This window comes from Pseudoliparis swirei, chromosome 16 (assembly GCF_029220125.1).
Source record: "Pseudoliparis swirei isolate HS2019 ecotype Mariana Trench chromosome 16, NWPU_hadal_v1, whole genome shotgun sequence".
Classification (NCBI taxonomy): Eukaryota; Metazoa; Chordata; class Actinopteri; order Perciformes; family Liparidae; genus Pseudoliparis; species Pseudoliparis swirei.
Genome location: NC_079403.1, coordinates 19667249 through 19688950, shown reverse-complemented (window position 1 = coordinate 19688950; position 21702 = coordinate 19667249). Strand labels below are relative to the sequence as shown.

At 40.9% G+C, this 21702-nt stretch overlaps 1 protein-coding gene across 1 annotated transcript in view; it reads right to left on the bottom strand.

Annotated features, from left to right (window-relative positions):
* The window catches only part of hace1 (HECT domain and ankyrin repeat containing E3 ubiquitin protein ligase 1), a 43256-nt gene that overhangs the window by 7914 nt on the left and 13640 nt on the right, over nt 1-21702 (bottom strand). Inside the window, exons 13-21 of the mRNA XM_056434487.1 lie at nt 20748-20816; nt 20499-20586; nt 13135-13246; nt 12595-12692; nt 12360-12447; nt 12078-12227; nt 10311-10507; nt 8927-9058; nt 7153-7251 (exon numbers count right to left, since the gene is read on the bottom strand). Coding sequence (XP_056290462.1) covers nt 7153-7251; nt 8927-9058; nt 10311-10507; nt 12078-12227; nt 12360-12447; nt 12595-12692; nt 13135-13246; nt 20499-20586; nt 20748-20816 — 1033 coding nt within the window. The remainder of the gene's footprint in view (nt 1-7152; nt 7252-8926; nt 9059-10310; nt 10508-12077; nt 12228-12359; nt 12448-12594; nt 12693-13134; nt 13247-20498; nt 20587-20747; nt 20817-21702) is intronic.

Genomic DNA, 21702 nt, shown 5'->3' with positions numbered 1-21702 from the left:
GTACAGAAGGACAGATTTAGAGTTAAAATACATTCAATGAATATGACAGAGTGTATGAATAGTTCATAGTAGGCATATTCCACGATGGAGACCTCCACGATCCATCAGGCAGATGGAGGTAGAGAGAGGAGAGTCTTAACAGTGGGGAGTCTCAACAGGACAGTGGCGTAGTCAGGGGCAGGAACTCCACCCAGACCTCGATGATCCATCAGGCAGATATGATGCCCTGCTCATAGGGTCCGGCGACCCCATGAGGCGTAAAGTCAAAAGGACTCCGGGAGAAAGCAGAGTTAGTAACGTGTGATTGAGAGATGAAAATTCATCCTTAAGGAGAGAAAAAAGAGGAGATAGGTACTCAGTGCATCCTAAAACGTCCCCATATATATAAGCCTATAGCAGCATATCAAGGGGCTGGACCAGGTGAACCTGATTCAGCCCTAACTATAAGCTCTGTCAAAGAGGAAAGTCTACTCTTAAATGAGGTGACTGTGTCTGCCTCCCGGACTGAAGGTGGAAGCTGGTTCCATAGAAGAGGAGCTTGATAACTAAATGCTCTGGCTCCCATTCTACTTTTTAAGACTCTAGGAACTACAAGTAGCTCTCTAGTTTTGTCTGAGTTTAACAGTTGCAGGGGTCATCATGTTTTATGTCTTTTTTTTTTGTGTTTGTTGCCTCATTTTATTTTTCATCAATATTACACCACCTCCCCGCTTAGGATTAATTTGACCCCATTCAATGTTTAATGTGTGTGTTCTTTTCGGTAGTCAACAAACAAACATAAAGTGCCTCACACTTAAACTTGGAAAACAATATTAATTCTAATAATTTTCTGAGGTTTTTTAATTGCTGGTCAAATTGAACCCAAAGGGTAAAATATGTTAGTAAATATAAAGGTAACAGGAGGGGTGATTGAATGGTCAAAAAATGAAAAAAAGGAGGAGGGGTGTATGATTGATCAAAAAAAATGACCCTAAGGCAACACAAGGGTTAAGACATGCTTGAATTTTACCGAGTTGGTTGATCTCCTCTGGTTTTATCGATAGATATAGTTGAGTATCATCTGCATAACAATGAAAGTTTATGGAGTGTTTCCTGATAATATTGCCCAAAGGAAGCATGTATAAGGTAAATAAAATTGGTCCAAGCACAGAACCTTGTGGAACTCCGTGATTAACGTTGGTGGTTATCGATCGTTTACAAATACAAATTGTGATCGATCTGATAAATAGGATTTAAACCAAATTAGTGCCGTGCCTGAAATGCCAATCGACTGCTCCAGTCTCTGTAATAGGATGTCATGGTCAATGGTGTCGAATGCAGCACTAAGGTCTAACAAGACCAATACAGAGAGGAGTCCTTTATCTGCTACCATTAAGAGGTCATTTGTAATTTTCACCAGTGCTGTCTCGGTGCTGTGGTGTTTTCTAAATCCTGACAAACGCCTCAAATAAATTATTATGATGTAGAAAGTTACACAACTGATTTGCGACCACTTTCTCAAGGATCTTGGAGAGGAAGGGGAGGTTAGAGATCGGTCTGTAGTTAGCCAACACCTCTGGATCCAGAGTGGGCTTCTTCAGGAGAGGTTTAATAACAGCCACTTTTAAGGAGTGTGTGGCATTGGCCTGTTAGCAGAGACACATTGATAATATCTAATAGAGAGCTGCCAATTAAAGGCAAACTCTTTTAAGCAGCCTCGCCGGGATGGGGTCCAAGAGACAGGTAGCGTGTTTCAAGTAGAAACCGTTGAAGATAATTGGTCACGGTTGATGGGAGAAAAGCCCTCCAAATATACACCAGGGCATACAGCGGTTTCCAAGGCCATTCCACTTGAGGACAGATTGGCACTGGTTAAGGGCAAGAGATTATTAATCTTGTCCCTAATAGTTAAAATCTTTTCATTAAAGAAGTTCATGAAGTCATTACCACTGAGGTCTATGAATACTCGGGCTCACAGAGCTGTGACTCTCTGTCAGCCTGGCTACAGTGCTGAAGAGAAACCTGGGGTTGTTCTTATTTTCTCTATTACTGATGAGTAATAGGCTGCTCTGGCATAGGAGGCCTTCTTATAAGTAAGAAGACTATCGCCAAACTAAGCGGGATTCTTCCAGATTAGTTGAGCATCATGCTCTTTCAAGCGCGACGTTTGCTTTAGTTTTATGGGGTCTGAGGGTTATACCAGGGAGCAAACCTCCTCTTCCTCACTCTCTTCTTCTTCAGAGGGGCTATCGAGTCCAGTGTCATTCTCAGAGAGCCTATGGCACTGTCAACAAGATGATCAATCTGGGACGGACTAAAGTTAGACCAGGAGTCCTCTGTTATATTGAGACGTGGTATCGAATCAAATGCAGAAGGAATCGCTACTTTAAATTTAGCCACAGCACTGTCAGTTAGACATCTGGTGTAGAAACTTTTGACTAACGGAGTACACTCCGGTAGTATAAATTCAAAAGTTATGAGGTTGTGGTCTGACAGAAGAGGATTCTGTGGGAAGACCTTCAAATGCTCAATGTCAACGCCATAAGTAAGAACAAGATCAAGGGCTGGCTGAGTGTGGTTTTGTCTCTCTGGGCGAAGCCAATCGAGTCCAACAATGAGATGAATGCAGCACCTAGGCAATCATTATCAACATCCACATGGATATTAAAATCTCCTACAATAATAACTTTATCAGTTTTAAGAACCAAACTTGATACACTTCAGCTCAGTATCTACATTACATGCACCTTATGTTTCTACTCTCCAGGTACCTGAGTATGAGAAATTATTGGAGCCCAGTGAAGAAGAAAGCATCTGATGTGAGGAGATATTGTATCTTTTTACAACCACTCGAGATACAGCGCTAACGGGTTAGAATGAATACACATTTTCAATTTGTTTTGACACGTAATGCCATATTCATGCTATTAAATGTAGATTGTTTGAAACTAGGAGTGGGCCATATTTTTATTTTATTTCTGCAGTAATATATCATGGTATATGACGTTTGCCTTTAATTGGCAGCTCTCTATTAGATATTATCAATGTCACGACCACATTCCTTCATTCCTCTCCAAGATCCTTGAGAAAGTGGCGTAAATCAGTTGTGTGACTTTCTACATCATAATAATTTATTTGGGCGTTCAGTCAGGATTTAGAAAACACCACAGCACAGATAAAGAACTTATCTCTGTACTGGTCTTGTTAGACCTTAGTGCTGCGTTCGACACCATTGACCATGACATCCTGTTACAGAGACTGGAGCATATTTATCAGATCGATCTCAATTTGTATTGTGTGATATGACGCTCGATAACCACCAACGTTAATCTATGGATGACCCAACTTCTTGATGTTAAACTCAGACAAAACAGTAGTTTTTACTCGGCCCTGAGCACCTCAGAGATCAATTATCTGGTGATGTGGTTTCTGTACGGCATTGCTCTAGCATCCAACACCACTGTAAAGAATTGGCGTTATCTTTTGATCGGACTTGGGCCTTTAACCACGTAAAGCAAATCTCAAGGATTGCATTCTTTCATCTTCGTAATATTTCAAAAATCAGGCACATCTTGTTTCAAAAGATGCAGAAAAATTTGGTCACGCCGTTCGTTACTTGAGACTGGATTACTGCAACTCCTTATTATCAGGCTGCTCTAATAAATCTCAGAATGCTGCAGCTGTTGTCTCACTAAAACTAAAAAGAGATCACATCACTCCTGCACTAGCTGTCAAGAATCACTTTAAAATTCTTCTCTTAATGTACAAAGCCTTGATTGGTGATGCACCATCATATCTTAAGGAGCTGTAGTAGTATATTGCCCCCACTAGAGAGCGCGCCACTAAATGCAGGACTACTTGTAGTTCCTAGAGTCTTAAATTATAGCTGCCAGGGACGTTTTAGGATGCACGAGTACTCCTCTTTTTTTCTCCTTAGGGATGAATTGTGACTAATTCTGCTTTCTCAGTCCTTCCTTCTCTGGCCTCATAGGGTCATCGGACCCTATGAGACGGCATAGATCCTATCTGCCTGATGGATCATCGAGGTCTGGGTCGTGGAATTCCTGCTACCGACTACGCCACTGTTCTGTTGAGACTCCGCCCACTCGTCCTCTCTACCGCCATCTGCCTGATGGATCGTGGAGGTCTGCATCGTGGAATATGCCTACTATGAACTATTCATACACTCTGTCATATTCATTGAATGTATTTTAACTCTAAATCTGTCCTTCTGTACACATTACATCTATTGCACCTGTCCATCCTGGAGAGGGATCCTCCTCTGTTGCTCTCCTGAAGGTTTCTTCCCTTTTTTCCCCCCTGAAGGGTTATTTGGGAGTTTTTCCTGATCCGATGCGAGGTTCTGGGGCAGGGATGTCTATGTGTACAGATTGTAAAGCACTCCGAGACAAATTTGTAATTTGTGAAATTGGGCTATACAAATAAACTGAATTGAATTGAATTGAATTATTACACAGTTGAAAGGCATATTACAGTCAAAGCATGATTCTACCTCAGACAGTATTTGGTGTCCACACCAAATCGTGGGCTTTTATACAGGTAAAGATGGATTTGCAAATGAAACCCCCTGACGCGGAAACACCATCCCCCCCCCCCCCCCTTATATTAAACACTTTTAAAATGAGGGAGGATAATGTAAAAAGTATATTGTCATCTGGTCACTCTAATAAAGACAATGTACAGACAAGTGTGTGTTGCTTACATCAGTATTTAGTACCTGAATTGAAAAATAACAAAAACCCTCCTTAAAAATAAAGCTCTTTATTTAAAGACACTGAAATATACATTAGGTACACATAATACAAAAACGTGCAATGCCTTTCAATTCAATTAATTTCTTAGAGCCCAAAATCACAAATTTTCTTTGACTTGGATGTAAACTGTCCAGACCATGTGCTCCATTAGTAAAGGGTTTCTGAAGTCGTGTAGCATGCTGATGGAGCTGTCAGGTCAGAGGTCATCCTGGCTCGTCTTCTCCGCTGATGGTTTCTGACACTATGAGGAGAGTCTTCTGGCTTCAGGAGCACATCCTCAGAGAGGAGCATCAGGTCACTCAGATCACCTGTAAAACATGGCAGATTCACTGTTACGTAATACCGGTGTGCAATAACTTTCATGGTGTATGACAGCAGGAACATGATAGTTTACTGCAACATCATCATCTTACATGTGTAGTGATGGCAACAGCTACAAACAGTGAAAAAAAGATAAATCAGTTTTATGAAGTATGGAGGAAGAAATGAAGTATACAGGGCTTTTGAGTGTAACTGGGGTTGCGTAAACCAAAAGCATGTAAACTCAGTGAGAGACTGAGGACTGCTACAGTATTCCAACTTGTATGTTACTTCAGTCTTAAAATCGTCTCTCCATGATCGAGAAGCACCGAGGAGACGTTTACACACGTTACTGTTATTTTCTGCTCGGCCATTCACTCGCTAAACGTTTTGTAGTCAAGTAGGACATACAAGCTGTTATAGGCTTATAGGGTGCTGGGGGACGTTTTAGGATACACTGAGCACCTATCTTCTCTACCAATGGAGGAATTTACATCTCTCCATCACACATTATTAACTCTGCTTCCTCCCTGGAGTCTTTGTGACTTCACAAGACTCCTCCTGCCTGGTGAGCCGGCCTCCTGTCATGGCCCTGCTGATGACCAAGCTAGCTAAGCTGCTTTACAGTACTCAGTCTTACAGAAGGCAGGAAGGAAAAAACCAGTTAGCCACATCCAACCTACTGCTGTCGTTATTTAACTGGCTTCATATGAGACTTAATGTCCACACAGTCTCTCTAAGGTTACTGTACAACCCCCAGCCTACAATGGAAGCTAGCCGCATTGGCATGCTAACGTTACTTTTCTGCTAAATGCACAGTATCTAAAATAACATGAAAATGAAAGAAACTTACAGCTCCAAGTTTAAAGTTGGTCACAGACAGCCGGTCCAGATCCATCCAGAGCTTCAGTTTGAGGTGAATCATGCTGTGTAACGTAGCTGAATTTGTTTTTCCTGCCAATCAGAGGATAGTTCCACTGTTCCATCAGAGGAACCCATATGACATACGGCACCAAATGTCGACCATTCAAGACCCTTTTTCTGGTTCGCTAATTTTTTCACAGATTTTGAGAGAGATGTAGCAGGAAAAAAACAGAAAATTGAGATCTTTTCTGACACTCTGGGGGCTCTGTAGACACACTGAGGACACATTTATGTCTAAAAGGATGAGAATGTTTATTTTGCATAATAGGTGACCTTTAAATATGCAACGCGTGATCTATAAAAGATGTGTGAAAGCTCTGACATGCTAATGTCATATATAGTGGTGAATATTGAACGCATTATATGCAGAGGAGAGAGAGCAGGCGACCTGATGTTTTACCTACACTACCTTTCAAAAGTTTGGGGTCATCCAGACAATTTCGTGTCTTCCATGAAAACTCACTTTTATTTATCAAATGAATTGAAAATTGAATTGAAAATATAGTCAAGACATTGACAAGGTTAGAAATAATGATTAATATTTGAAGTATTAATTTTGTTCTTCAAACTTCAAGCTCAAAGGAAGGCCAGTTGTATCGCTTATATCACCAGCATAACTGTTTTCAGCTGTGCTAACATAATTGCACAAGGGTTTTCTAATCAGACATTAGTCTTCTAAGGCGATTAGCAAACACAATGTACCATTAGAACACTGGAGTGATAGTTGATGGAGATGGGCCTCTATACACCTATGGAGATATTTCATTAGAAACCAGACGTTTCCACCTAGAATAGTCATTTACCACATTAACAATGTATAGTGTGTATTTTTGATTAATGTTATCTTTATTGAAAAAACAGTGATTTTCTTTTAAAAAATAAAGACATTTCTAAGTGACCCCAAACTTTTGAACGGTAGTGTACATATTGCATCCCTTTTGGCATAAGCAATTCTGATCGCTGTTCTTTCTGCTCTGAAATCCCAAAAGGTTTCCGATACCCCTGCCCACTTGAGAAATGTTACTTTTCTTGAATTTTTTTTCAAAGGAATCCATAAATGCAATAGGGTAACAATCTGCGCCTAAGGTTTGGATACCATAACTGGTGAACATCATCGGCATCCAGATGATTCAAGTGAGACATAAATGTGTAGTTATGAAGGAGTCAGTCCCACCTGGATGACTGGCTCCTGAGGGTCGTAGCCACTGGTGTACTCAGTGTTCCTGACCCAATCCTGCACATCGATCTCTGGCATGCCTGACAACAAGAGCTCCTGCAAACACAGCAAATAAAAACATGTTCAAATTAGTCAGAGACTAAATCCCACAGTTTTTATAGCTAATCAACCAATTCTGTCCACCTCTGATATGATGAATATGAGGCAGATACGACGGTCTAAGATAGCCCTTTGGCTACATTGATTCTTAGAGATTCTGCTCTCATCATTCCAATATCCAAAGCTACACTTTGTAATGCTTATGCCAACAAGGAGTATTGATACCAGCACTTCAGTTTAAAAGGTGCAACATTTGAAATTCAGAACATTAAAAATGAAGATATAGCAGAGTAATGTTCCACTTACTCTCTCTGTACGTTGTAGTATGAGCTCCTCTGTGCTTTGTTTACCGAGCACATTATTATAGCACGTGAGTCCCAATGTGCGTCCCCCATTGGCTAGCTAATGGCCATCACTCTGCACCGATAAAGTTATTGTTATGTTGATAGCCATGTGGAGGCAATTCCTCATATATAGGCTCTTTGAAGTTTAGCACCTTTAACAAGTCTATATTGAATTTGGCGGTTGCTGTTGGTAAACACATGGCATTAAAAAATGGCTCCTCCTTCTCGGCTCAACGAGTAAGAGACAAAGCAGCGATGGGTGGGCGACCTATAGAGTGAACTAGAACGGGCACTCGGTAGAGCGCATACCTTCGCATATCACAAGATTAGGCATTGAATTATGAACATTTTGGTATTAGTTGCATGCCAATTGGATAAAAATTGACCGCACTATGGTAAAAAGAAGATGTTGACCTTTTCATGACCTTGACCTTTGACCCGATCGATCCCAAAATCTAATCAAATGGTCCCCGGATAATAACCAATCATCCCACCAAATTTCATGCAATTCGGTTTAATACTTTTTTAGTTATGCGAGTAAAACGCATACAAATAAATAAATAAATAAATACACGGCGATCAAAACATAACCTTCCGCATTTTCAATGCGATGGTAATGAAGAGAGGGAGCAGTGTTGTTGAGAACAACACTGTGAATCAGAAACCTATTGTGCCAGCAGAGATATTATAAGCGATAAGGAAACGCTCTTAAAAAGGTAGTGCGTGTCTGTTTGTCTGTTTGAGTTGCACACACGGCTCGTCTACAGCCACACGCGTGGTTGTCATTTGTGCTTGTGGATTTTGACATGGATTTGGTGCCATAAGTTTGCAAGATACATTCATTGTTTGTCTGACTTCACCAATGGAATTGTATATAATTTTATATATATATATAATATTTCCATCCTTGTCCTTTAAACTGTAGGCACACAAACAATGCTGACAGCAGCTAATTAGAGTGAGAGCTGTGAGAAAACAAAGCAAGCTGTTCACTTGTTGGCTGCCCTTCAATGACGTCATGGCCAAGGCATGTCCAACAAAACCAAGTTGAGATAATCATCATGCTACACTATTGATCCTTGCACAAGTGAGGACATGAAATCTGCTGACACTAGCAGAAAAAAAACCTTTAATACAGTTGGAGGAGAGGGATGTACTTCAAGGTCACTCCCGCTTCCCCAACTAGACGCCTGTCCGGACGTGGCTAATCAATCCCTACATCTGGGCCAAGCGGCCAGGCAGTGAAACAAGGAGAATGGCAACGGAGAAAAGGATGATGATGGACGAGGAGGAGGAGGAGACAGGAAGATTGGAGCAGGATGACTAACCAATTCATATTCGTCAAAAAGCTGGACGAGCGAGGGGAGGATGAAGGTGTGGAATCCTTGCAGGAAGGCGTTAATCTGAGGCTGGATGGCTCGTGTCATCCTCAGCTCCGTCACCAGCTGGACGTACTCGGCCTGAGAGGACACACACACACACTCACACAGATCAAAGTCCCCAAGAAATACTGATGGAATAATCATGTACGAGCTCCGTTTCTTTCTCTTGTCCATCGGCTCCTGTTGGACTGTAACCTGCTTTACAAGACAGTGCCATCTGCAGGAACACTGCAGTAGTGTACTATCTAATTGGGACTCTTCCTGCCAATTAGCTGCAAGAGAGAGATCAATAGGAGACCAAGTATGGATGAATATACTAAACGGGACCGTAAGCCAGACACTTTCAGCTGCAGCATGGTAACACAAGCATCCTGAAGTCTCCACACATTCATTTATCACAACACCAAGTCCACACATACACATCCACTAGCGTTCTGGAATGTTGAGTGATTTGATCCGACTGTATTCAGTCAGAGACATCATACATGCAGAAACCTGTCTAAATACTCAAACCTAAAAGGAGAAACCAAGATATTCTGATGTCACATCTTGCAAACTGTTTCAAATCTTGGCTGCCACACATGTAAATCCAAACAACAGATCTATACAAAATTGGCAATGCCCAGTATTTTAAATAGATATATTAGGAAATATGTTGGTGTCTGGCGACAATTGACCTGCTGCGAAATACTCAACCCTAGTGGCCTTTTTAAAATAAAAAAAGGGATAATTTTAGATTTTGGGCTTTTAGATTAAATTGACATTTATGTCAGGTAAAGTTGGAGTCAGAAGCAAACTACTAAGCATAGAGACATGAAATAGTGGGGAAAGGCAAAAGGCTCATCCTCAGCAAAGGAAACGGGCTGGTTCTAGCTACAGATACTGTAATCCAACTCTGGTGCTGACAAATTAGTTTGTTTGCTGTTATTAATCCGTACGAAAAAAAGGAAAATGTCAATTTGGGGTTTTACGTAATTTTCTTGGGAAACCACTGGAAAAATGTTACGTACCATCTTATTTTGTTCAATCTGTGATCATATAGATGAATAATAGAAATAACATCGAAAGCCAATTCTATCAATTGCATTCAGGCCATCTAAAACATATTCTTACTCAAGCCCCAGGATGAGTAACCATCGTTGTAATGTTTTATCTAGAATTAGAAAGAAAGTATATTCTTTTTAGCAGGACACTTAAAAAAAAATATTGAGAAGTATGTCCAAAAAAAGCATACCAGCCATAACTGAACTTGCCCTTTCACCAATGAAAGAAGCTGTCTCATTATGTTGACACTGGGAGACATTATGCCTTTGTGTTTATGGTGACTGACCTTGTTGTCCTGGGTGACCAGGATGCTGGTCCCCCCAGGTTTAAGCGGCACTTCCTCCATCGCCCCGAACACGTCCGTCTCTACAGAGAAGGTGAGCTCCAGACCCAGATCACTGATGTCGTTATCCAAGATCCACTGCAGGTTCTTTGCATACTCTGGATCAATGGACGAGACGTCCTGGTAGCTCACCGGGATACCTGGTGAGACATTTTAGGATGTCAACAATATGCATTTCTTATTTATCATGGAGTCCTGAGCTGTGCTCAGTGGTCTGAATGAGTCCATGACCTTGTGTCTTTGGGTGTCTGAATGTTACTGTTGCATGGTAGCATTTTCTTTAAACACATGTTGTATATTTTTGTTGAAATTCTCTTTACATTCTCAAAGAAATCCATAAAACGGATGTTCTGACAAAAGAAAATCTGATATCTGAGCCCGTGAAATTATTCATCCCAAATGTAAAGGAAATAGGGGGAACTTAGAGGTCAAGGAAATTTTCCGACACCAACTACGTGAGCACAGAGTGAGTACAGGGTTGTGCCGTGTTGGCCATGTCTTTGCGGATAAGTTGCCCACGGGGAACTGAGGACAGTGCGGTGGCTGATGCTCGATCCCATGCAGGTGATGCCCGTGACCCTGCCTGCAGATGAGCCTCCAGCTGAGGGCAATTGGATGATTTAGAGCTACAGTTGGATAAGAGGAAGCCAGCCAGAAACCCCTTGAGCCCCATAGAAGAGTACATGTTGTGTATTGGTGCCGTTACGTGTGGTAGATAGTGTGCCATTTGTTGTACCGTTGCTACCGCCATATCCATTGATACTGTGAGTATTGTCGCTTCCTCAATTTGAGGAAGTAGTTCTTGTTTTGTCTTTGGTTAATAAAACCAGCTTTTGTTTATCCATTCGTTGCCTGTGAGTTATTCTCCCTCGGGGTAACGCTACATTCATTGTTACTCCCTGCCTCCTCTAGGATTCCGTCAGGAAACGTAACAAATAAACTCACATGTGGAACCTGTAGGCAACAGGCAGATGTTTTGCTGCCATCCAATATGGTAAATTGAAATTGAACAACAAGTTAGTTTTTACTTTTGATTAATTTAGGTTCTTTGATGAGATCTTCCCTATAAAGATATGAGACGAGGAAAACATAATGCCGTCTTAATGACAATAGGCGTGATTTAAAGAGTCAACGTGGGTGAGCGGAGAAGAAAATGCAAGAAAGACAAACTCAAGGTATCTTGTAATACCTTGAAAAGAAGAAATTGGGCCGAATTAGCGCACAGTTAAATAAGCTTGTAATCAACTGGTGGTTGACCGTACTTCTAGCCAGCATATGGAAGCATCCACTGAGACGTGAGCAGACAGATTCTCATAATCTAATGGCTCTGTCCCACTTAGTTTAAAAGCAATAGTCTGACCCCCCTGAAGAAACTTAAAATGTAATATTTCTCATCTAAAATAATAAATGAAAAAGTCTGATGCTTCTCAATTAATTAAGTTTGATTTTAATTCCGCATTTGATATGGTCGATGTTGGTATTAAGGACACTGCACTCGCCTGGTTTCACTCATATCTCTTCGTCTTTTCTGTGCCGAAGTTCTAAGTGTCTTTTTTATCTAATTTCTACTCTCTACAATCAACGGAAAGAGAAAGTCACGCTATTTCCAGCAGTTTGGTGCATGATGTACATTCCCGTTATTATATTATTTATCAACAACCATTACACTAGTCTGACTCAAATGTACACGTGTGCCTCGAGTTCTTTTACCCAGAATGTGTTTGTAGAACGAGCGGGTGAAGTAGATGTTGACCAGATGTCGGTGGTACAGAGCCAGACCCAGGATGTGACCCGCGAACTGGAAGTAGTTCAGATGGTCTGGGTTCACCGAGGAGTTACTGTTGGGCTGAAAGGTTGTACCTGCAGATCACACACACATACAACACACCCCGTTATTCTACATGAGAAAGTTTTGCTTGTGACGCTGAGTATATATATATATATATATATTTCAACATATATATTATCACAGTAAAAGAAAACGGCATTTACCATCAGCTGACTGAGTGAAAAGAGCATAGTCTGGGTTGACGATCTCATTGGACAGAATGTCAAACCACTCCCGGACCACACCCTGGCCCTGTAACATACAGACACATATAAAACAGTTCACTGCTGGGTGACATGAGACACGGAACTGAAATACTGCTGCTCCATCAGCTAATGACTGAAACAGGCGTTTTATTACTAAGAACTTCCGCAGGGCCCTATGAATTCAGAAACCCACCATCCCCTCCTCTCCATGGAAGCGAACAGCAATGCCCTGTTTGAGTTTCTCATTGCTGGACTTGGAAAACATCTCACAGCTGCTTCTGAATACGGTATCTGTTGAGTGAGCGAAGAAAACTATCAGTCGCCACTCGCCAACATGTAAGTGTGTATTTATGGTAGATTACTCTACAAACGCAAAATGTTTTTCAAACGGCCTATCTATTTAGCTTTTCATCATCTCACTGGTACCTGCAAGAAAACTTTTTAATGCGGGGACTAAACTAAAACACCCCTCTACCCTTGTGACGCAGCTGCGTATCAAAAATAATAAAGCTTCTTTCAGGTAAGAATTCTGGGGATCTGTTTGATTATCAACGTGGTCCAAATGTTGGCACCAACAACCGGCACATATCCATGTCTGCTCATTCTGTGAGCATTTAATAAGTCAGGCAACATGGCACTTGGAGTGTAAATGAAATCGTTGAAAACGAATTTTGGTGCGATTTTATCACTCCCGATACATCTTCTGCTCGTGCATAAAGAGGAGCCTTTGTACCTCTGTGGATGAGCAGGATGTCGTTCTCGTTGACCGGACGATGAACCATGTCTGAATCTGGCTGGCCAGCCAGCAGATGCTCATAGAACCACTCACAGCGATCCTTGAAGGGCTGAGAGAGAAAATAAAAAACGGCATCCCCCACTGCACAGCACTTTCCTAAACCAATTACCACTTTGCTGTGTATTCTACTCTCAGACTGGGAATTTCTCAGGTCTCGACCGACGGCTCGGAAAGCCTTCAGTTCTGAAATACTCGTCTAATACAGAGATGGGGCTGGGGTCTATTTGCATAATATATGCCTTTGTTCTCCAAGCGTTGGAGGGAGAATGAGGGATGCGCATGCAAGAGAGAGAAAGGCTTTCCCCCTGGGCCGTACTGAAAGAGGAATCAGGAGATGAAATCAAATTCACCAGGTTAAAGTCTGTAATTAAAACAAGGGCCGACTCCCAGGCGGGCCATAATCCATGGGTAACGAGGCTCGAACGCTGCAGCTCAAATATGAATACTGAAGAGTAAGGGAACGGCACACAACTTGGAGCAAGCACTTAAAATTTATGAAGCCATATAAATGGAACTTAAGACGAGTATTATCGCCATCGTTAAATGATCCTGGAGTGAAGACAGGACTTTCAAAGTCACTTTCCATTAAGTCCCTGAAGACGCGAACATAAAGACACAGCGTGACATCAACGTAGAGAATAAAGTCTCAGGTTAAAATATTGTGTATTTTTGGCAGCTAATAAATGATGGCTGATGGTCCAAGGCCCTGACAGGATACATGGTGAAAAGAACCGTGAATAAAAATTTCGAGTTACCTCTCCCTGCTAATAAAAAAAGAGCTAAACATAAGGCGCCTGATAAATTGGAAACGTTGATGAACGTGTCTATATTTAAAGTTAATTAATCAGAGACGCATCATTATCAGCATGCATGTCGGCCAATAAGTAACAAGAAATTGCAGTAAATGAAACTAGATTATTAAGGCCAATACAGATTTCAATACAGCTCTTAACATGGTGACTGCAGGTCAGAGTAATTATTAATACACTCCTCTCGGCAAGACTCACGCCACTAGCAGAGGTGACGGAGACGTTTGGTTCAGGTTAGGCATTGACCTTGAGCAGTTAGGGTCACGATCGCTCACTGGTCAGCCGACCTGACGGCTCACAGCTATCTGTGCTCACAGCTCAAAAAGTATGCCAATAATGGCTTGGCTCACATTGTTTACCGAAGGGGGAACCCGGTGGGTGGGCTTTACACTTACACAACGACGCTGTCAGTTGGGATGGTTTCATCAGCTGTACTCGCTGTATGCCAGGAGTGCAGGGCGGTGTCCGTGAGCTAAGCAGTTTAACGCGGTCACATGCACTAACAACGCAAGGAGAAGCTCTGATAACAACATAAAGGGAGGGGCACTTCATTCTCTGCTCAGGTGGACATTACCCCACTATTTCAATACATAGATATGTCAAGTCTTGCATACATTTTAAAATAAAACATTTTCGTATACCGTGAAATTACTTTGTGAAGGATTGAGTGGAACATTTTAAAGTTGAAAAACAAACTTGTCAGATTCACATTCAATGATGCATATCGCATCTCACTTTCCTTTGCATGATTGATCGGCCTATTATTTTTTATATTATCGAGTCGTTGCTTTGTCTATAAAATGCCAAAAAACTTTGAAAAAGTCTATGAGTTTCCCAGAGCCAATAACATTTTCACATCTCCGTGTTTTTTTAATGTACTCTTACATTTTGGATTACTTGAAACTAATTCAAACTAATTGGAACGATTGAAAACAGTACCTTATGCCTCAGGAAAGCACATGGACCATTTCCCCAAATTGTATAACGTTTTCTAAATCAAAATTATCAAAAGTAATAAATGGCTAAAGCGTTCAGTATAACGATATAGCCAACTTACTGTATCTGAAATGGAGCTTCAGCTGACAGATTTTAAGTAGATAACTGAATTCCTAAATTAGATTGAAGTACTACTTTAGATTATGAGATTAGTACCAACTATATATGTACAATAAGGGTTTTTTCACACTTAGTTACTTTCAGCCCTCCAAACAATTGAAGCGATTCGTCAGCATTTTTATGAAGGTGAACAGAATTTAGAACCCTCTGAAACAAAATAATACTGTGACAACAAAGGAAGTTGGAGAATAATTGGCTTCATGTTTGCGCTTTCATAAGCTTTACTTCTGCATTGTGAACTCAACATGCTCCTAGTTCTCTCGGCCTTATGCCATTATATTTTAGCCCTCTAGGTTTGCCGTTAGGGATCGTTTAATCGGCCGTCAATCCTTATTGATCGAAGTTAAAGTCAGAAATCGGGATTCATGCTTTCTAGTCAGCGATCCCTGATAACCACACTGAACAACAAATATAAAATAAAAGACACATGCCCCTTTACGACACCCTTGACAGTGTTCTTGTTCTGCTTGCGCCTGTGCAAATCCATAAAATTGTTTTTGAAGGGAAAAGCATCGACCAGCAAAGTGATGACGGTAGTCATTTTAGTGTGAAAAGAAAGGAGGACTGAGGTGAAGTGGACCACTAACAGAAGTAAATTATTTTTCAAATGAACTGACAATTTGAACATAAAAAAGGACAAAGTTCCTTTTATGTTAGTTCAATGACTAAATGTGAAACATGTTGCCATGTCGTAACCAACCACTCAAATTGTAAGAAGAAAACATTGTGTTACTTGTCGCTCAGAAAGAAAAGACCATATTTCCTGGCAGGCAGAAGTTGTGCTTCCGTATTCAGTCCCTCCAAACATTTCGTGAAATAATTCATCATGTCTTACCTGGCCCTTGATAATGTGCATGAAGCGTGACATCAACTCTGGACACTCCAGAAGGAAATGGAAGTGGTTAAAGATGATCTTTGGATTTCTAAAAGAGAGGAGGCCAAGGGATGACCAGTGTGAGAAACGAGACAACAAAGACATTAAAGTAAAATATACATGAAGAGGAAAGAAGTTGTTGGATCAATAGCCAGTGTCTGGGTGCTCTGCGGAGAGGAGGAAGTATGGCCGAGGCCACATTGACTCACCTGGTGACAAAACATTTGAGCACCTCATCATGCTTGCAGACAAACTCAATAAAGCGAGGGGATGTCATTCTGGGTGAGGGAAAAAAAGAGTGAGGATGAAGTGATACAGGATAAAAGGCCGACAGCAAAATCATGTCGGCGCCATGTGTTTTAAAATTCTGTTCATTTCCATCTGAAATGGCAAAATCTTATCAACTGAAAGTGATGTTGGATCGTTAAAGAAGATATCACTTGCTGCAGTAAACTAAGTGCTGAAAGATAAATAGGGATACTTTGGATTAGTTTGTCTCCAGCTTGTGCTACTACATCTAGATAAGAGGTTTTCAAAGTGGGAAGCGGGCCTATCAAAAAGTTTCAGCAGAGGCTCAGTTAAGTGAAAGCGAACAAATATTAGATCAAAAGATCAAATAGAATACCCTTAATATATGTCATTTTGTTAAAGTGATAGTCATTTTGGGGAACTGTATCGTTATTCCAACTTTTCCCAGAGTCAGAAATTAGCAAATGCCTTAGCACCTTTTTTATGTATTTGGTGTAATCTGGAATAATGGCAAACTGCAAAGTATCTATAGATATTTATTATATTGTTACTATTTTGCTATATGCCATATATATTTATACTATACATTTAAACTATAAATATATATATATATACACATGTATACTTTTCTTTCTTTACTGTGTGAGTATTAAAGTAAAGTAGTAATCTTATAAAGTAGTAATCATATCCTATATGCTATGTTCATACTAGTATCGGCAGTGTAGTAGTAGTTCCAGCAACATAATGTGTGGTCAAAGTAATATTATTAGCAGTAGTAGTTAAGATTGTGGTATTAATGGCAGTACTAGTAAAGCATAACTGGCAGTAATAGTACAAGCAGCTGTAAAGCTATAGCAGAGGTAGAAGCAGTAGTAGTACCAGCATTAGTAGTTGTGGCTATCCCAGTAGTTGTATATCAAAAGTAATAGCAGTAGTATTACCAGCAGTAGAAGTTGTAGTTGTGGCTAGACCAATAGTATGTCAAAAGTAGATTAAGAAGTAGTACCAGCAGTTGTTGTTGTAGTTGTGGCTGATGCAAAATCAGTATGTTAAAAGTAACATTAGTTGTAACAGCAGTGGTAGCTATAGCAGTATAGTACGTCAGAAGTAGTATTAGTCCTAGATGTGGGAACAGCAGTAATGGTGGTAGGCGTAGCTATAGTAGTAGTAGTACATCAAAAGTAGTAACAGCTTTTGTAGTTGTGGCTATTGCAGATAGAGTACGTCAGAAGTAGAACCACCAATAGTTGTATTTTGCTTTAATAGTAGTAGTAGTGAAGGTAGTACCAGCATAAGAAGTTGGAAGTTCTGGCTATAGCAGAAGTGTTTCAAAATTGGTTGCAAGAGCAGCAGACGGGGGCGGCTTTAGCTCAGTGGAGTAAGAGGGCCGTCCGGCAACCGCAAGGTTGTGGGTTCGATCCCCACTCTCCCCATTAGTTGCAAGTCGAAGTGTCCTTGAGCAAGGCACTGAACCCCCAGTTGCTTCCCGGGCGCATCACCGCAGCCCACTGCTCCTTAATAACTAAGGATGGGTTAAATGCAGAGAACTAATTTCCCCTTGGGGATTAATAAAGGGTTTCCTGATGGCGCCGCGAAAGGTCGCCTCGGTGTGTTGGTGCGCGATGTTTTTTATTGTTTTCGTTTTAAATACTGTTTTCTGCTGGGATTCCCAGAGCTCTTTCACCAGAGAGGAACTCTTGAACATAAGGGGAACAACTCCAGCGGATTTACTTCCAACGTTTTTAACTTCTGTGGAGTTACTGGACATTTTTGTAAAAGGTGTGCTCACCTTCGCCCACGTGGTGAAACGCCGGCGGAGAGGAAACGTTCGGGGCGCTTTCGGCTCACGGAAACGGGATCTCGTACAGCGCTGCGGGCATATTTCTCCAACGTCCGCTCACTGTGCAACAAACTGGGCGAACTCCAGCTGCTGGTGGGGAGAGACAGAGACTTCTCCTCATCCTCCGTTCTGTGTTTCACGGAATCATGGCTTAGTGGCTCGATACCAGACTCTGCGCTCCAGCTCGCTGGCTTCCAGCTGTTCCGAGCGGACCGGGCCACGGAGCTCTCCGGTAAAAAAAAGGGTGGAGGAATCTGCTTTTACCTCAACAACGGCTGGTGCAACGACGTAACGGTGATTCTACAGCACTGTTCGCCGGACCTGGAATCTTTTATCATCCACTGCAAACCCTTCTACTCCCCACGTGAGTTCGCTTCATTCATCCTGGCGGGTTTACATGCGCCGCAGGGACGTGAACGGGCACAACAGACACTCGCTGAACAGATACGGGTGTGGAGCGGACCTTCCGGACTCTTTGGTTATTGTACTGGGATTTTAACAAAGGAAACCTCAGCCACGAACTCCTAAATATAGACAGTTAATTAAATGCCCTACCAGAGAGAAGAGCATTCTGGACCACTGCTACACAACAATCAGCAGGGCCTATCACGCCGTCCCTCGAGCTGCACTGGGAAACTCTGACCACGCATGGTCCATCTGATTCTCATACAGGCAGAGACTAAAGCTCTGCAAACCTGTGGTGAGGAAGTTCAAGAAGTGGACCAGTGAGGCTCTGGAGGATCTACGGGCGTGCTTTGACTGTACTGACTGGGATGTCTTCAGGACTGCTATCAATAATGGCTTGGCTCACATTGTTTACCAAGGGGAACCCGGTGGGTGGGCTTTACACTTACACAACGACGCTGTCAGTTGGGATGGTTTCATCAGCTGTACTGCTGTATGCCAGGAGTGCAGGGCGGTGTCCGTGAGCTAAGCAGTTTAACGGGTCACATGCACTAACAACGCAAGGAGAAGCTCTGATAACAACAAAAAGGGAGGGGCACTTCATTCTCTGCTCAGGTGGACATTACCCCACTATTTCAATACATAGATATGTCAAGTCTTGCATACATTTTAAAATAAAACATTTTCGTATACCGTGAAATTACTTTGTGAAGGATTGAGTGGAACATTTTAAAGTTGAAAAACAAACTTGTCAGATTCACATTCAATGATGCATATCGCATCTCACTTTCCTTTGCATGATTGATCGGCCTATTATTTTTTATATTATCGAGTCGTTGCTTTGTCTATAAAATGCCAAAAAACTTTGAAAAAGTCTATGAGTTTCCCAGAGCCAATAACATTTTCACATCTCCGTGTTTTTTTTAATGTACTCTTACATTTTGGATTACTTGAAACTAATTCAAACTAATTGGAACGATTGAAAACAGTACCTTATGCCTCAGGAAAGCACATGGACCATTTCCCCAAATTGTATAACGTTTTCTAAATCAAAAATTATCAAAAAAGTAATAAATGGCTAAAGCGTTCAGTATAACGATATAGCCAACTTACTGTATCTGAAATGGAGCTTCAGCTGACAGATTTTAAGTAGATAACTGAATTCCTAAATTAGATTGAAGTACTACTTTAGATTATGAGATTAGTACCAACTATATATGTACAATAAGGGTTTTTTTCACACTTAGTTACTTTCAGCCCTCCAAACAATTGAAGCGATTCGTCAGCATTTTTATGAAGGTGAACAGAATTTAGAACCCTCTGAAACAAAATAATACTGTGACAACAAAGGAAGTTGGAGAATAATTGGCTTCATGTTTGCGCTTTCATAAGCTTTACTTCTGCATTGTGAACTCAACATGCTCCTAGTTCTCTCGGCCTTATGCCATTATATTTTAGCCCTCTAGGTTTGCCGTTAGGGATCGTTTAATCGGCCGTCAATCCTTATTGATCGAAGTTAAAGTCAGAAATCGGGATTCATGCTTTCTAGTCAGCGATCCCTGATAACCACACTGAACAACAAATATAAAATAAAAGACACATGCCCCTTTACGACACCCTTGACAGTGTTCTTGTTCTGCTTGCGCCTGTGCAAATCCATAAAATTGTTTTTGAAGGGAAAAGCATCGACCAGCAAAGTGATGACGGTAGTCATTTTAGTGTGAAAAGAAAGGAGGACTGAGGTGAAGTGGACCACTAACAGAAGTAAATTATTTTTCAAATGAACTGACAATTTGAACATAAAAAAGGACAAAGTTCCTTTTATGTTAGTTCAATGACTAAATGTGAAACATGTTGCCATGTCGTAACCAACCACTCAAATTGTAAGAAGAAAACATTGTGTTACTTGTCGCTCAGAAAGAAAAGACCATATTTCCTGGCAGGCAGAAGTTGTGCTTCCGTATTCAGTCCCTCCAAACATTTCGTGAAATAATTCATCATGTCTTACCTGGCCCTTGATAATGTGCATGAAGCGTGACATCAACTCTGGACACTCCAGAAGGAAATGGAAGTGGTTAAAGATGATCTTTGGATTTCTAAAAGAGAGGAGGCCAAGGGATGACCAGTGTGAGAAACGAGACAACAAAGACATTAAAGTAAAATATACATGAAGAGGAAAGAAGTTGTTGGATCAATAGCCAGTGTCTGGGTGCTCTGCGGAGAGGAGGAAGTATGGCCGAGGGCCACATTGACTCACCTGGTGACAAAACATTTGAGCACCTCATCATGCTTGCAGACAAACTCAATAAAGCGAGGGGATGTCATTCTGGGTGAGGGAAAAAAAGAGTGAGGATGAAGTGATACAGGATAAAAGGCCGACAGCAAAATCATGTCGGCGCCATGTGTTTTAAAAATTCTGTTCATTTCCATCTGAAATGGCAAAATCTTATCAACTGAAAGTGATGTTGGATCGTTAAAGAAGATATCACTTGCTGCAGTAAACTAAGTGCTGAAAGATAAATAGGGATACTTTGGATTAGTTTGTCTCCAGCTTGTGCTACTACATCTAGATAAGAGGTTTTCAAAGTGGGAAGCGGGCCTATCAAAAAGTTTCAGCAGAGGCTCAGTTAAGTGAAAGCGAACAAATATTAGATCAAAAGATCAAATAGAATACCCTTAATATATGTCATTTTGTTAAAGTGATAGTCATTTTGGGGAACTGTATCGTTATTCCAACTTTTCCCAGAGTCAGAAATTAGCAAATGCCTTAGCACCTTTTTTATGTATTTGGTGTAATCTGGAATAATGGCAAACTGCAAAGTATCTATAGATATTTATTATATTGTTACTATTTTGCTATATATATATATATTTATACTATACATTTAAACTATAAATATATATATATATACACATGTATACTTTTCTTTCTTTACTGTGTGAGTATTAAAGTAAAGTAGTAATCTTATAAAGTAGTAATCATATCCTATATGCTATGTTCATACTAGTATCGGCAGTGTAGTAGTAGTTCCAGCAACATAATGTGTGGTCAAAGTAATATTATTAGCAGTAGTAGTTAAGATTGTGGTATTAATGGCAGTACTAGTAAAGCATAACTGGCAGTAATAGTACAAGCAGCTGTAAAGCTATAGCAGAGGTAGAAGCAGTAGTAGTACCAGCATTAGTAGTTGTGGCTATCCCAGTAGTTGTAT